Genomic DNA, 18,028 nt, shown 5'->3' on the forward strand with positions numbered 1-18,028 from the left:
GCTGTCTGAAGCTGATTTGCATGACCCATTGCCTAATGCTTGTTCAAGCAGGGAGAGGGTAAGGAAGGGTTCTGGTTCTTTGGACCTCTGTTCAAGCAGGGAGAGGATAAGGAGGGGTTCTGGTTCTTTGGACCTCAGCGAAAGTCCCTCTACATAAATTTTGAGCAATGGCTTATTGGACGAGTCTCTAGAAGAGGATTTTGATAGCCCAATTTCAATTGCGTTTCACAGCCCTGGAGAATCTCCGGAAAAAATCATGGTAGTCAGTGGAACCCATGGAAGTGAGGGGCCTCTTGTCTCTGGAAGGAGGATTGAGAATTGGACCAGTGATAGGATATATAGAGGTTCTGAATTGGCTTTGGTGTGCGACAGGGCTATTGTTGGATCTAAGAATGAGACGGAGATGTGTTCTGGTAATGGAGGATTTGGTGGTGAAAATTAATACCACAAATCATTCGATGAAAATAGGGATGAAGAAGTTATAATAGTCGGCACTGGGGCATCTGGCTTGGCCATCGCAACATGCCTTACAAACCTCGGAATTTCTAGTTTCGTTCTGGACAGAGATTTTTGTGTGGGGTCTCTGTGGAAAAACCAGACGTACGATCGGGGGACACTGCAGGGCAGTAAGCAACACGCCAACCTTCCTCTCATGCATGTTCCTGATGAATATCCTATGTTCCTTACCAAGGAACATTTTGTTTCTTGCTTGGAAAAATATGCTAGAAGATTTAATATTCAGCCACAGAATTGTGAGTTCGTGGAGTCTGAAAGCTTCACTAAAGAGACGAGAAGATGGCATGTAATTGCAAAGTGTTCTTCGGATAATTCTGAAAGGGAGTACCATGGAAGGTTTCTAGTTGTGACAACAGGCAAATTCAGTGAAAATTTCATGCCAGATGTTCCCGGGTTGGACAACTTTCGAGGAACTATTATCCATTCGATTGATTACAAAAATGAAAAAGATTTCGAGGTCAAGAGAGTTCTTGTCGTGGGATGGGGAAATTTTGGCATGGAAATAGCGCTGGAGCTTGTAAATAACGATGCAGGGCCGAGGTCGCCTATCGTAGTTCGTAGTCCAGTAATCATATGTCCCCCTAAACCTTCCTTTTGTACAACCATTTCATTTTTTTTCGCTAGGTTTTACATATTTTGCATCTTTCATCGGAAAATTTAAAGAAACGCAATAATTGAACATTATATTCATTTTAGAAGTGAATGTTTACAATTACATGCAGCGATTTATGGATCTTTATGCCTGAATAACGAAATTTACCTCGAAAAAAAAATAAAAAAATCTGCAAAGCTATGAGTATGTAGACAGGAACCAGATCCAGGAAAAAAATATTTATATCTGCGTACAGAAATTTATGGATATTTGATATAAGTATGCCGGAATTGTTATACAGTGATGATTTTTATCGAAAACTAGGATTTTCTACAAAGTCGTGGTGAATTTTTTCGTCTTTCAAGTTTCCTGTCAGCGATGGAAACTAGAGGTCGAAAGCTATTTCTGTCCCAATTTACATTCTTAATGTATTTTCTTCTACTTATTATTTTTCCAAGTCCAAGAATGTAATGAGCAGAGTCCAAGAAGCCTCACAACACTGAAATAAAAACAACACTAGCATATACAGTTTTAAACCAAAAAGAGTGCCTAAGAACTACTGACCTTCAGCTGAAAGTGAAAGAAAAACCTTACAACAAACACACAGAATACACACTGCTAAAATATGAATAAAAAGTCCCCAAAGGAGAGCTGACAGTCTGAAAAGACACAACTGTTATAACTAAAAAAAGTCTTGAAGGTATAAACAGAGTTTAAACTGTCAGGGCCAGATTCAATCACCATACATAAACCTGCTTCAAGAATCAGTGTCTTTTAAGATAGAAGATCAGATACAGTGTTGTGTTCTCGGAAAACATGCTGGACCTGGGTGGAAAGCCTCTTGAAAAGCCCTGATCTTGTTGTCCCAATATTTCAGCTCAAGAACCTTGAGCTTAAATCTACAATAAAACCATTCCAAAATCACTTTTCAATCCCAAAAATATACACACTTTTAAGCCTGTAAAGAGAGAAACTTTCATTACGCAAGAAGTCCAGCTTCTCTATTGGTTTTCTGTTAATTACATGTATGGACAAGTAATGTGTCGGACAATGTTCTGATCTGGATACGCCATGATAATTTGGACGTAGCTTCCCAACTCAAGTGACTTGTACAGGTTGCATTGTGCATTTTGGGTTCACACCAGATCATAACCACAACAACTCAAATTCTTGTTCATGGTAGAAATGATCAACACGTTCTACGTGCTAGAAATGGAACAGATCAAGTAGAGTCAAATAATGATTTGAGGTGGCCTTTTGGGCTCATTACAAAGGAAATTTAGGTAAGTACAGTGATTCTGTAGTTTGCTTTCCTTCAAACAATTGCAATATACTTGAGATTAACTCCAGTGAGAATGAATCAATAAATAATGAAATGGAAAGGTATAAACAGAGTTTAAACTATCAGGCCTAGATTCAATCACAATACATAAACCTGCTGTTGGCATTATGTTCTCTGGTATGGCTATATGTTACAGATGTTGTACTTGATGGCAACTCCCATGACAAGGCTCTCAATTTATTGAAAAATAAGAAGGACGCAGGAAATCAGTTCTGAAGGTGCGTACCCGCAGGTACACCTTGCAGGGACCGCGTCCAGAGTCGCAGGCCAGCCATTCAGGAGGTGCGTCCACCCAGTGCACACATTTCAAGGCAGAGAAAAGCTCACGTGGGGGTTTCTTGTGTTTTACTCTTGGTATCTAGCCGACGGTATTGTGTTATTATGGTGTCGGCTCGTGGTATTGTTCCATGATTTGAGGAGCTTGCCTATATAAAGCAAAGGAGATCATTTGGTTTGAGCATGTCTTTGGTTGAATATCTTATGAGGCTAGATCTGGTCTAGATCTAAAAAGGCGAATCTTCTGAAAGACTGAGATCTCTTTGGCGCATGATCAGATCTGTAGATCCGACTGTTTGGGTTACTCTTAAAGTCTTGAAATTATTCATACCCCGAAGGTACGCAGGTTCAGTGAAAGACAAGTGCGTCGGGACGCAGTACAGTAAGAAGAGACCTGCGTGGGGATGCAGGGCAGAGTAAGATTCAGGTACGTCCGGGACGCAGTACAGTAACAGGCGCACTGCATGGGGACGCGGAGCATAATAAGGATCAGATGCGTCTCTGAGCAAAAAGACGCGGCGCGATATTATTTCTGGGTGCGTCCCTGCAGCAACAGGACGCAGTGCAGTTGAAGGAACAGTGCGTGGGCACGCAGCGCAGCAGAAGGATCTCTGCGTGTGGATGCAGGGGAGCAGAAGGTTAACTGCGTCTGGTCACAGGCCACAGAAGGGAAAACTGCGTCTCTGTCTTAAGATGTTCTGTTGATTGAATTTCTCTGTTGATAAGGTGTTCTGGGTTAGTTCTGTTATTACTGATCTGATAACTGTAGTGGACTGTAACTGTTATGTACTTGATGATCATTTGATGCTTTATGAAAAGAAGTAGGGGGTTGTAGCTCCCTTCCAGGAGAAGGCTGGAAAACGAGAGAGAGTTGTAGCTCTCTGCAGGTTGCAGCCTGTGTACTGGTAAAGGACTACACCAGTACAAAATCATTGTAAAAGGAGTTTCTAATTTGAAAAAAGATAGAGACATATTGTAGCAGGTGGTTTTCACCCACATTGGGTTTCCACCTTACATCTTGTGTTCTTTGGTGTGACTATCTGTTGTCTTTGTTCATGCTCATTATTTTATGGTACTGACATGCAAAAATAATTCAAAGATCAAATAAGGAAGATTTATTAAATTGCTAGATAATACTGATTCACCCCCCCTCTCAGTATTATTTCCATCAATTGGTATCAGAGCCAGGTTCTTCAGAGAAGCTTGATCGCTTGAAGGTAGATCGTTCATCATGAGCAACTACGAGAGAGAAGCATCAATCAGACCACCGGTTTTTGATGGGACAAACTTCAATTATTGGAAGGTAAGAGTTACTGCATATCTTCAATCTCTTGGTACAGAAGTTTGGGACATTGTTGAAACAGGCTACGCTTTTCCTTCAGCTACTCCTACAGATCCAGCTGAGAAAAAGAAGTATGAAACAAATGCAAAAGCAGTCAGTACTCTGTTAGGATGTATATCCCAAACAGAATTCATGAAGGTAATGCACTACAAATCCGCAAAAGAGATATGGGACAAAATTGTCACAAGCTATGAAGGAGATGAACAGGTAAAACGTGCTAAACTTCAAACTCTCAGGATTCAGTATGAGACTCTCAAGATGTATAATGATGAAAGTGTGGCTAACTATTTTCTTCGGGTAGATGAGATTGTTAATTGTATGAAAAATTTGGGTGAAGAAATAAGAGAGGCTATAGTGGTTGAAAAGGTTCTAAGATCATTGTCCCCCAAGTTTGAATCTAAAGTATCTGCTATAGAAGAAAAGGAAAATCTACGAATTCTCACTATGTCTCAGCTACATGGAATTCTAACTGCTTATGAAATGAGAAAGGGAGGTCCATCAGACAGAAGAGAAGCTGCTTTCAAGGCATCAGGTAAAGAAGATTATTATGAAGCAATCCACGTCCCAGAAGAAGAGGAAGAAGAATCAAATTTTGTCAGAAAACTTCAAAGAGGTTCTGGAAGATTCAGAGGTAAGTTACCTTTTAAATGCTTTGCTTGTGGAAGAGTAGGTCATTATGCTGCAAAATGTCCTTATAAGGATAAAGGAAAGGAACCTGCTAGATGGAACAAGAAACAAAGTGCAAATAAGAAAAGCTACTACACCCATGAAGATAGTGATGGTCTATCGAACAGTGATGAAGATGAACGAGGTAATGAATATAAGTTGTTAATGGCATTTGAAGATGATGATTATATGGATGCTATAGATGTGGATAACCTTTATGATGAAATTACTAGACTCAAGAGATGTATAGAAGAAAAGAATGTGATCATTGATACTTTACAATTTCAAATTGATGAAAAGGAAAAACATCTTGAAAAACTAGAAGGAGAAATTGTTGGTCTTAGAAAAGAGATTGAGAAAACAAAAACTATTAATCTTAAGTTTGTCAAAGGATCTGAAACTTTGGATAAGATTATCAATGTGCAGCGGTCTCCTCTAAACAAGACAGGTCTGGGCTACAATGGAGAAACCTCTCAAGCATCCACCTCTAAGAGTTATCTTGATGCAGCAAGAAGAAATGAGCAAAAGAACAATGAAGATCATCAGGTAAAGCAGGGACGAATTACAAACAGAAACTATCAGGGGCAATCCATGTTAAGGGTGAACCAGCCACAGGTAAAATCTTCTCAATTTGGTTCAAGAATAGATGAAAATAGAAATTACAATCAGTTGGCTGGTAGATTCGATAACCGCAGAAGTTTCTTCAATGGACAATGCTTTTCTTGTCATAACTTTGGTCACAAAGCAGCTCAATGTGTTGCATATAAAACAATCATGACTAGGGAAGCTCAAAAACAAAGAAGTATGATAGGGATTACAAAAAGGACCTATAACAACTTTTCGGTTCTTGAAAATGAAGTTGAATGTTCTATTTGCAATAATTTTGGGCATGAAGACTCTGAATGCAGGAGCAAGTTTCAGCAGAAAAAGGAACAAGCCTCAAGCACCAAAACATGGAGAATAAAGGAACCTCAAACAGAAAGATGCGGGATAGCTTTTTATGCAGAGGGACAGGAAAATCTATGGTACATTGACAGTGGATGTTCGAAGCATATGACAGGTGATAAAGAAAAACTTGAATCTTATTCTGCTCGAGAAAAGGGAAAGAAAGTCTCTTTTGGAAATGATACTCCTGCAACTATAAAAGGAAAAGGCATTACTCAGTTAAAAGAAAAGGTCAAGGCTGGAAATGTTTTGTTTGTAGATGGATTGAAGCATAATCTTCTAAGTGTCAGCCAGATGTGTGATCAAAGAACCGAGGTTATATTCAGATCGAATGGATGTCTTGTTCGTGATCTTGATACAGGTAAAACAGTGCTCAAAGGCAAAAGAACTCCAAATAATCTGTACATATTTGAAGAAGGACAACAACAATGCTATCTGAGCAAGGATGAAGAGCACTGGTTATGGCATTGAAGGTTGGGACATCTAAGCTTCTCACAAATAAGGAAAGCGTGCAAATATCAGGCAGTTCGCGATCTTCCAGATATCAAAATTCCTGACAACACCATATGCAAATCATGTCAGTTTGGAAAACAAACCAGAACTAACTTTCCAGAGAAAGAAGGATCAGCTAGCATGCCTCTTGAGCTAGTACATACAGATACATGCGGTCCCTTCAGGAAAAGAACACCTCGAGGAGAAGAATACTTGATATTATTCATTGACGATTTCTCCAGGTTTGTCTGGTTAGGACTTATGAAGCACAAAGATGAAGCATTCGAAAAATTCAAATCCTTCAAAGCCTTGGTGGAAAATGAATCAGGTCACAAAATTAAGTGCCTCAGATCCGACAGAGGTGGGGAATTTACGTCAAATGAATTTTTCGATTTCTGTGAAGAACATGGGATAAAAAGAGAATTCTCTACAGCAAGAACTCCCCAGCAAAATGGAGTTGTGGAAAGAATGAACAGAACAATCCAACAAATGGCTCGTGCTATGCTTGATGAATCAGGAACTCCCGCTACTTTCTGGGGTGAAGCTGCACATGCTGCGGTTGTTATTCTCAACAAAACGAATGTCCGGGTGAACAGCACTCAAACTCCTCATGAGCTTTGGAATGGTAGGACTCCTTCGGTAAAGCACTTCAAAATATTTGGGAGCAAATGCTATATCAAGAATACTGATGAGCAGCTTGGCAAACTTGAACCTAGAGCAGATGAAGGCATTCTTCTTGGTTATTCTCCATATAGCAAAGCATACAAATGCTACAATAAAAGACTTGGCAGAATTGTTGACAGCATTGATGTAGTGGTTGATGAGAAGGGATACATTCCTAGGCAAGTACATCGTGAAGACATCGAAGAAGATGAAGGCTACCCTCAAAGACAGAATGATGAAGAAGAAGAATCTCAAGAAGAACCTCAAGAAGAACCAGAGGAGCAAACAAGAATAGAAGAAAAGACTCCATCCAGATATGTTCAGAAGAACCATCCAGAATCTCAGATTATGGGGCAGAAAGAAGCAGGTGTACAAACTCGAAGAACAATTGCAGAAGCTTCAAGCTATTTAGCATTACTCTCCTCAACTAAACCACAAAATGTGAAAGAGGCATGCAAAGATGAATGTTGGGTGAAAGCAATGGATGAAGAACTTGAGCAGATCGAAAAGAACAACACTTGGGAGCTGGTTCCTAGACCAAAAGATAAGAATGTTATCGGGACAAAATGGGTCTTCAAAAACAAATTGAATGAAAATGGAGAAGTAATTAGAAATAAAGCCAGACTTGTTTGTAAAGGGTATGCACAGCAAGAAGGAATAGACTTTGAAGAAACCTTTGCTCCTGTTGCAAGACTTGAGGCCATCCGAATGTTTCTTGCTCTCTCAAGTTTTCAAAACTTCAAAGTATTTCAAATGGACATGAAATCAGCCTTTTGGAATGGAGACTTGGAAGAAGAAGTATACATTGAACAGCCAGATGGGTTCATTCTTGGAAATGATCCAAACCTTGTATGCAGATTGAAAAAGGCCCTCTATGGTCTCAAACAAGCTCCAAGGGCTTGGTACTACCGCTTGGACAAATATCTTCATCAACAAGGTTTTTCAAAAGGTTCAGCAGATAGCAATCTTTATATAAAAGTTGAAAATGACAAATTGCTAATACTTGTTGTGTATGTAGATGACATTATTTTTGGCAGCAATGAAGAAGCTATGAGTTAAAGCTTTGCCTCGGTCATGCAGAAAGAATTTGAAATGTCCTTGCTAGGAGAACTGACATATTTCCTTGGTTTGCAAATCCAACAAAAGGAAGGAGGAATCTTTTTATCTCAAACCAAGTATCTCAAACAGATTTTGAAGAAATATGGCATGGAAGATGCAAAACTAGTATGTACACCCATGGTCACAGGATGTAGTCTCAGTACAAATGATGAATCTGCAGCAGTACATCAACCAACCTACAGATCTATGATTGGAAGTTTACTTTATTTGACAGGTACCCGACCGGACATCATGCATGCAGTTGGAATAGTTGGAAGATTTCAGGCAAATCCGAAGGAGACTCATCTTCAGGCAGTGAAGAGAATTTTCAAATATCTTCAAGGGACTCAAAATTATGGCTTATGGTATCCTAGAGATACAAATCTTACTCTTCATGCTTATACAGATGCAGATTGGGCCGGAAGTGTGGATGACAGGAAAAGCACAAGTGGTGGTGCGTTCTTTATGGGTTCTAGACTGGTATCTTGGTTCAGCAAGAAACAGAGTTCAATTGCCTTGTCTACAGCTGAAGCAGAATATGTTGCTGCTGCATCTTGTTGCACCCAACTCCTTTGGATGATGCAGACTTTGCAGGATTTTCAAATCACTTGTACACCACCTATCCCCATCTTATGTGATAACACAAGTGCAATCAGCATCTCAAAGAATCCAGTTATGCATTCAAAAACCAAGCACATACCAATCAAGTATCATTTTCTCCGGGAACAAGTGCTTGAACAGAAGGTCAAGTTGGAGTATGTTCCTTCTAAGGAATAAGTTGCTGATATTCTCACCAAACCATTGCCCAGGGACACTTTTGAATACCTCAGGCAAAAGCTGGGGGTTGTTGATGCATCATCTTATTGTTGAATCTTTTCTGATTGATGGTACAGGTTCAGGGGGAGCATATAATGCACTGTTGGCATTATGGAGGATGGTCAGAAGGAGATCTTGGAAATAGCTGCAATATGTCTCTATCTCTTTCATGGTGGATTATGGTTCTTTGTTACAGATCTGGTTCTTTTTCAGGGGGAGCATGATCTTAGGGGGAGCATACCCCTTTGCCCTTGATGTCAAAGGGGGAGAATGAAGCTGAAGATTGTAAGGTTGCCATCAAGTCCAAAGGGGGAGATTGTTGGCATTATGTTCTCTGGTATGGCTATATGTTACAGATGTTGTACTTGATGGCAACTCCCATGACAAGGCTCTCAATTTATTGAAAAATAAGAAGGACGCAGGAAATCAGTTCAGAAGGTGCGTACCCGCAGGTACACCTTACAGGGACCGCGTCCAGAGTCGCAGGCCAGCCATTCAGGAGGTGCGTCCACCCAGTGCACACATTTCAAGGCAGAGAAAAGCTCACGTGGGGGTTTCTTGTGTTTTACTCTTGGTATCTAGCCGACGGTATTGTGTTATTATGGTGTCGGCTCGTGGTATTGTTCCATGATTTGAGGAGGAGCTTGCCTATATAAAGCAAAGGAGATCATTTGGTTTGAGCATGTCTTTGGTTGAATATCTTATGAGGCTAGATCTGGTCTAGATCTAAAAAGGCGAATCTTCTGAAAGACTGAGATCTCTTTGGTGCATGATCAGATCTGTAGATCTGACTGTTTGGGTTACTCTTAAAGTCTTGAAATTATTCATACCCGAAGGTATGCAGGTTCAGTGAAAGACAAGTGCGCCGGGACGTAGTACAGTAAGAAGAGACCTGCGTGGGGACGCAGGGCAGAGTAAGATTCAGGTACATCCGGGACGCAGTACAGTAACAGGCGCACTGCATGGGGACGCGGAGCATAATAAGGATCAAATGCGTCTCTGAGCAAAAAGACGCGGCGCGATATTATTTCTGGGTGCGTCCCTGTAGCAACAAGACGCAGTGCAGTTGAAGGAACAGTGCGTGGGCACGCAGCGCAGCAGAAGGATCTCTACGTGTGGACGCAGGGGAGTAGAAGGTTAACTGCGTCTGGTCGCAGGCCACAGAAGGGAAAATTGCGTCTCTGTCTTAAGATGTTCTGTTGATTGAATTTCTCTGTTGATAAGGTGTTCTGGGTTAGTTCTGTTATTACTGATCTGATAACTGTAGTGGACTGTAACTGTTATGTACTTGATGATCATTTGATGCTTTATGAAAAGAAGTAGGGGGTTGTAGCTCCCTTCCAGGAGAAGGCTGGAAAACGAGAGAGAGTTGTAGCTCTCTGCAGGTTGCAGCCTGCGTACTGGTAAAGGACTGCACCAGTACAAAATCATTGTAAAAGGAGTTTCTAATTTGAAAAAAGATAGAGACATATTGCAGCAGGTGGTTTTCACCCACATTGGGTTTCCACCTTACATCTTGTGTTCTTTGGTGTGACTATCTGTTGTCTTTGTTCATGCTCATTATTTTATGGTACTGACATGCAAAAATAATTCAAAGATCAAATAAGGAAGATTTATTAAATTGCTAGATAATACTGATTCAACCCCCCTCTCAGTATTATTTCCAACACCTGCTTCAAGAATTGGTGTCTTTTAAGATAGAAGATCAGATACAGTGTAAATAATCCACGCCATTTATCTATTAATTACATGTATGGACAAGTAATGTGTCAGACAATGTTCTGATCTAGATACACCATGATAATGTGGATGTAGCTTCCCAACTCAAGTGACTTGTACAGGTTGTGTTGTGCATTTAGGGTTCACACCAGATCATAACCACAACAACTCAAATTCTTGTTCATGGTAGAAATGTTCAACACCTTCTACGTGCAGGAAATGGAACAGATCGAGTAGAGTCAAATAATGATTTGAGGTGGCCTTTTGGGCTCATTACAAAGGAAATTTAGGTAAGTACAGTGATTCTGTAGTTTGTTTTCCTTCGAACAATTGCATTAGGGTTTAAGGGACAGGGTTTATCACATTTTCTGTTAGTTTCATTTAAGGTTTAGGGCTCAAGCTAACCCTTATCCAATATTTTTGTTTCTTTCATGAGGGCATATCTTGGCATTTTGTTTTCGTTTCATTTAGACTCTAATTTCCTGAACAATGTGATTTCAGTGAAGCATTTGTATTCAGTCTTTTCACTCTGTTTCAGTTTAACTTCATTCACCGCCTATTTTTTTGTTATGAGCTAATCATTTGTTGTCTCATGTTTATGATTTTGCAGGACATTCATTACCAAGGAAAATAACTGAGGGAAGCTGCAGCTCCAATTGGTTACCATTAAACTCAGGGCTCTATATTTTTGCATGAAAATGTGCTTTTCTGTTAAGCCGCAGTGGAGGAATGCTCCCCAACTGCAAGTCCCTCAGAAAATTTCAGCACAGTGGTGGATGGATAAAAGCACTTTTAGAAGAAGTTGAGAATGAGAGGATGCACCTCATGACATTTATGGAGGTGGAAAAACCCAAGTGGTATGAGAGGGCCTTGGTCTTTACAGTGCAAGGAGTCTTCTTCAATGCATACACACATATTCACACATATTCTCAGTCTAATTTAACTAAGTGTAACTCGATTCTAGATTTTAGAATATTCCATGTAACTCAGAGCATTACTAGACATTGTTTCCAAGTCCTGGTACAGAGCGTATGAGCCATATGTTGGTATTCTCCTAGAGGTTTTGCTTGAGGCTCACTTCTTACATAGGCAACTAGTCCAAGAAGACCTTTTTGCCATTTCTTTTTGATATTTGCATTCCTGGGGCTATCTAGGCCTTGTGTCGTTTCATAGTTTTATCACATATGTGAATAGTTTCTTCAATGGAGCCCTTTCATGTGCGGGATTGAAGTTGTACTTACTTCAAGTAGGAAAATAATATTCTTGTTAAATTCAAATAATTTTCTGTATGACTTTTTGAAACATGTTTATTGTTGTAAAATCTAAGACGATAACTTCTTGGACATGATTTTCAGGTTACTGGGCAACTTGGCTTTATGTGGTCAACGACTGGACACACTTTGCAAGAATTCATTGGGATTCCCTGCTATAATATACAACTCATATTGTGATGTAGATCTAGGGAATATATCCAAGACTTCAGATTGGTGTCTTATATGCTCATTTGCCCTTTCCCTACCAAGAGTTTTGAACTTGAATCTACCCTTGTGCCATTGTTGTTGCGTAGTGTCTTGGACAATTTGGAACTTATCTTGATATATTTTGACTCTGATTTACTAAACTCTTTGGATGTTATCAGCATCAACTAAGCCATCAGAGCGAGTTTCAAACAGAATCCTCATCAGAGTAATGATGACAATGGGCAAGGCTCTTGCTCTCCTGTTCTTCTTATAGTACTATTTTTTGTACAAGAATGATGGGGTCAAGCAACCTTACACTAAAATGGAGCAACAGCTCCTACAGAAAACAGATATCCATCAAGTATATTTGCTAATCTCTTTCAACTTGTTTTCAACTTATCAGGTGGAAATTGATAAAAATCTCTCTCAAATGTGCTATATCACAGATGCTAAGCTGGTCATGTTCCATGGAGATCAGCCACATACATCTCAGGATATAATAAAGAGAATTGAAACACTTGATGATATTGATATCATTTGGTTTGGAGGCTTTGGTACCGTGTAGAAATTGGTGATGGATGACAATAGTGCATTTGCAGTGAATAAAATTATGAACAGGGGTAAAGATTAGATTGCCTCTTTGAAAGAGAGCTTGAGATTCTGGAAAACATCAAACATAGAAACCTTGTGAATTTGTGAGGTTATTGCAATTGTCCATCGGCCAAACTTCTTATCTACGACTACTTGCCTCTGGAAAGCTTGGACGAGTTACTACATGGTTAGTATATTGGCAATGCTAAATTTGTGAAATTCATGGAAGTCCTTCGAGATGACTTTAGTTCTGATTTTAAGGTAGGTTATAATATTTTCAATATTGTCTGGCGTCTAGAGTTTTGGTGTTTGGAATCAATTTGCAAATAGTCCTACCAATTTTGTCCAAGCCATAGAAAAAAGAATCAACTCTCAAATGGAGTGCTCGATTGAAAATAACATTTGGAGCAGATCGAAATCTGGCTTATCTGCACCATGATTTCTATCTTCGCATTGTACATCGTGATGTAAAGCCCAGCAATATATTGATGGTTGAGAATTTGGAGTCACATGTATCAGACTTCGGTCTTCCAAGGAAGACGATGAGACACATGTGGCCACCATTATAGCTGGCAAATTTCGCTGCTTGGCACTAAGTACCGATTTCCTTTAGTTCTACCCCTTTTTAGGATTTAGAGATTCTATATCACCAAAGGTAGTCATATATTTTTATCCAATGACTCTCAATTGAGAGAGTATCTACAAAGTGGGTGAGCAAAAGAGGAATCTGATGTATACAACTTTGGAGTTGTTCTGTTAGAGTTGCTTAGTGGCAAAATGGCCAACATGCCAATAATTTGTAATGAAAGGTTTGAATGTTGTTGGATGCGTAATTTATGTTGTATTTTATCATTTTATAAATAAAATGATAATTTAATTTTAAAGTCATAGATACCATGAAAATTTAATTTTAAAGTCTTAGTAATCTAAGAACTTGTTGTGATTTAAAATGCCCAGTATGCAATTTTTGACTACTAGCTTTAGCTTCACCATCATGATTAGACAACTGCATTTCTAATTGAGTATATCCCCATTCCAAATGCAGGTGAACACACTATTTGAGGAAAAATACGCTGGAAGAAATTGTTGATACGCGTTGCGATTGTGGTTGTATAGGCGGTTCTACAAATCATTGTGAGGTACATAACTTCCAATCCTAAAGAACGTCCAACAATAAACCAAGTAGTTCAGATCTTAGAAGAAGATACAGTGTGTCTCCATACCTTAATGACTTTTATGTATCTAATTCAGAGTGACCAGATAAATTCAATCCCAGGCCTTCCATACCGATTTTGGCAACTATTTTTTTCCTCTTGGTCATAAACTCTTCACGGCTTCAGTTTGTGTTTTTCTGGTCTGCTTGTATATATTTGTGAGCCAATGGCTCTCCGCAAATAAATCACGGTGTGTTCTCCAGAGTAACAATGGTGCAAAGCATTCAATATAATTCATTGCTATAATAGAAACCTTGCCCATCACTTAAACTAGGGTAATTTAGATTTAATTTTTATAACTAATATACTGATTTTTTTTAAATATATTTCATTGACTAGATAAATGACTTTTTATAAATATATTTTTATAATTGTTCACATTTATTAAATGGTTAATTTAAAATCCATGCTTATATTTCTCAATCTTTACTAAGTCATAAATAAAAGGGACTCACCAAGGGAAAACAAGTGTGACTTTCCATATCACTAGCTTTAAGTAGTAAGAGACATTAAATACAAAATTAAAGTGTTTTCAATTAACATTATTAATTAAATATTTTTTATATTTTAACTTTAAATTAATATTATTTTTTCCAAAATTTAATTATATGGTTGTTTTTGTATATTATCATATTATTTTAATAATAAAAGAATTTTTTTAATAATATTGGATAATAAAAACAAAAGATTATAAAATATAGTTTACACCATTTTTGGATTTTTTAGATTTTAAATTAATATTAATTTTTAAAAATTTAATTATATATTTTTTTATATTATTTTATTATTTGATTAATAAAAGAAAATTTATAATAATTTTGGATAATCACATTATGAAAAAATTGAGTGTTCTTGTCACCTTTCCTCAACTAGAGTTACCCTATATTTATATTTTGAGAGAATCTGCTCCTGTCTGTGAACTGTCAACTTTGTTAAGGTCCTCAGAATCGAGCCTTTGAGAAGGTCCTTTGACAATCCTTAGCCTGAATGTCTGTTTTCAATTCATCCATATTTTTTCCTATGGCTTCTTTATTCTTAAAAATGCCACTAGAAGCTTCTCTATTTAAATGACTCATTTTGTCCTTCAAAGTTTTAAGTCTTTGGGCCATGGCAAACATTCTTTTATCCAAACTGAATATGTTTATTCCACCATTCCTCTAGTTTGTCTTTGAAGTTAGGATGAGATATCTAAATGTTTACAAATATCAAAGGCAAAAATTTGCAAGCTAGATGTACCCAAATTTCCTAATACCAGTCTATGCTTAGATTTGGAATTCTTGGGGATTAGGATTCAAAACAAAAGTTACCTGGAAATCACTGGGAATTTGCAAGAAATCTCTCAGTCCCTTCTGCATTGTGATTCCTCTCCACCTTTCAATCAGTCCGAGTGAAGCGATCCCTCGTTGGAGTTGGATGCCAAAGACAACCAGTTGAAACAAAGTCCACAATCTCTAGGTTGGCCGAATTGAATCCTAACCCTCTGCTTTTCTCTGAATGTATAAGAGTTGCATTGAAATCTCTATCAACAACCATTTTTCTTCCTCCAAACGGATTGAAACGCTTCCAGCAATTCCCAACATCTCTTCTTCAGAATCCGATCAGGAGCATTGTAGACATCTTGTACACTCTATAATGAATCCAAAATTGAGAACTAAAAATGTGATAAATATTCATCTTTGCAGCATCCCACAAAATAACAAATACCGAACCCAACTCTGCCTACTTCTTCAGATTTGATTGTTGTTTTAGCTTTTCAGCACTTCATTGCATTTTTCGATCCAAGTCAGTTCTTATCATTGCTGCCTCCTCTTTATTGCCAGATTTGACTTGAATTATTTCATTCCTCAAATTTTGACATTTTTCTTCTATGATATTATTTCTTATGCCATTGCCTTACGGCGTTTCCTTTGCAACATGTGGGGCAAATGCTAGTTATTTTCTTTTTTAATAAAATGTTGGGTCGCTAGATCATTGATTACTTGCAAGGAGTAGTATGCTTTGTGCATTGGAGCAACCACATCTTTATAAGGATGAAGCAAATAGAAAAGTGAAACCTTATGGATTTAGGTGTTAAGCACCGATCTAACAAGATCTAAAAATGAGATGGGTAGTGAATAGAACTGTTTAAAAATGACATGGGTTGTCAATAGAATTATCTATTGGTAAGAGGGACATAGAGAACTGTCAATTCTTTAAATTGCTCATGGTTTAAATTTTCTATTTAGATTCGGAAATCATTGTTATTACTCACAACAAATGAACTTAAATTGGGTCGTTGGTTCTTGTCAATATGCATAAGGCGACCGTGGGCGTAAAGGGAAGGATCCATCCTTGTTCACCTGAGCCCATTACAATTATCTATACTAGTTTAAAAATAGAGAAAATGAAGTTGGAGGACATCGTAGAAGTTGCTCGAAAAGATGACCGTGTAAAGTGAACTGCTCTTGGAAGATATATTTGGAGGAGTCTACATGTCCAATGATCTACCAATAGAGATCAAGATGGATCCTATGTCCTTGAGATGAATGTAGATGGGCTCCAACATTGATTTGTTCAGTGTATGAACGTTGTGTATGAATTGTGTGAGAGTAGCCAAGGATCCTCTGAAGAACAAAAGGGGATCCCAAATCCTAGTTGTGTACAGTGATATTTTTTCCTTGTTGAATACAGGCCAATGAAGAATAAAAACACTGGAGGGTGATAGGATCTAGTGTGATGAAAGCATTTCCCAAGCATATCACGATTTTCGGCATAGCTTCAAAAATATGGAAGGGTTATGATTATGTTTTCTTATAATTTGGCATTAATAAGAAATACTACACCTGCTTGCGCTATTGATAAGTGGTGATCAACATCCCATGTTTCTAGTCACCAAAGTCCTCATATGTGAGGATTTCAGGTAATTACTCGGCTTTGATCACTGGCAGCTAGTGAAGGAAAATGGGTTGGCATCATGCCATTGGCACCTGAACATTTTTCAAAATCATAAGAATAACAAGAGCAATATAAAATAATTTCAATGTGAAGTTAAGGATGTTGTTGTAGTGCAAAATATTAGTTAGAATAAGAAATCCTCGACTTTATTCTAGTCTATGTAAAGGAATGGCAAGATGAAGGTAACAATGGCTACTTTCAATGTGAAGTTAACGTTGTGGGTGCAGTGCACACGATTAGTCAGAATAAGAAAGCTTTTGTTACGGTGTTTGTAAGGGAATCACAAGATGAAGGTAACAATGGTTATATCTACGAAGGTTTTAAGCCTTATGTCAATGGGTGAGGGTTCAATGGACAAGATAAAGATGAGCATGCCTCCTCTCCATTCCCATTTTGATATGGACGAAGAGGATTTGTATAGAAAGTTGAAATCATTATAGAGATAGATGGTTAATAGGATAGGTAAATTTACAAGGGGTATAACTTCTACATGTGAATTTTGATTGAGGTAATTTCCTTGGTGTTGGAATTTTTTTAATATATAGAATGACTATGAGGAGTTGAGATCTATTGTTAGAAATTTTTTATTACAAAAGGTGTCATTACATGCTTAAAATTAGCCTTGAATGTTTTTAATCATAAATCACCCAATTAGGACTTGCCCTTAAAATGGGTCTTTCAAACCAATTTCTCCAATTTTTCCGCTTTGAATGTACAAAGTTAGATCAAAATATATATTATCAATACAAACTATAACCCCTCTCCTCTTTGGCATACCTCCATGGTTGTAAATACTGACATCAATTTAGATAGCCAATGTTTACCACATTGCCACTAAAATTTCGAAGCTATATTCTACATTCTTGATATATAATAAATCAATCTTTGAACCTTATTACTTCCATAATTACTTGATTTAATGTGTGAATATTGACTTCTCACATTATTAATAGCTTGGGAATCAAGTGATGGAGGGTCATGATGTTTTGGGATGAACTAAGATGGATTGTATCATCCTACCCTCTCCTCTCTTTCCCATGTACATGTACATACTTCCCTTTCTAGTTGTCTATTATCTTCCCATGCATCACTAACACCCCAAACTTGGTTTTCCATATTTTAAATGGTTACAAATTTTACACATTTTAATAGCAAAAACTAATAAAAAAATATAACAAATTTAAAAATTATTAACATGAATAAATTTTATATATGTTTTAAAGACCTGCAAATTTTACAATTTTCATTATCATAAATTAATAAAAGTTAGAATCCCTCTTAACTCTTGATCTACTAAGCCCCTAGAGGGATCAAATCTCTTAAGATGCAAACCTCTTTTTGAGTGTAAAACTTGAGAAAAGG

The 18,028-nt window shown here is 37.8% G+C and overlaps 1 protein-coding gene across 1 annotated transcript; it reads left to right on the forward strand.

Annotated features, from left to right (window-relative positions):
* Positions 1–275: 275 nt before the first annotated feature.
* LOC149216561 (putative indole-3-pyruvate monooxygenase YUCCA8) lies at positions 276–12,492 on the forward strand. The gene is made up of 3 exons (XM_089389999.1): positions 276–361; positions 469–1,081; positions 12,331–12,492. Exons 1-3 carry the CDS (start codon positions 276–278, stop codon positions 12,490–12,492), a joined length of 861 nt encoding a protein of 286 aa, XP_089246125.1.
* The last annotated feature ends 5,536 nt before the right edge of the window (positions 12,493–18,028 follow it).

This window comes from Pinus tabuliformis, chromosome 1_1 (genome assembly GCF_031772625.1).
Source record: "Pinus tabuliformis cultivar Carrire ecotype Pingquan chromosome 1_1, CPIR1, whole genome shotgun sequence".
Taxonomy (NCBI): Eukaryota; Viridiplantae; Streptophyta; class Pinopsida; order Pinales; family Pinaceae; genus Pinus; species Pinus tabuliformis.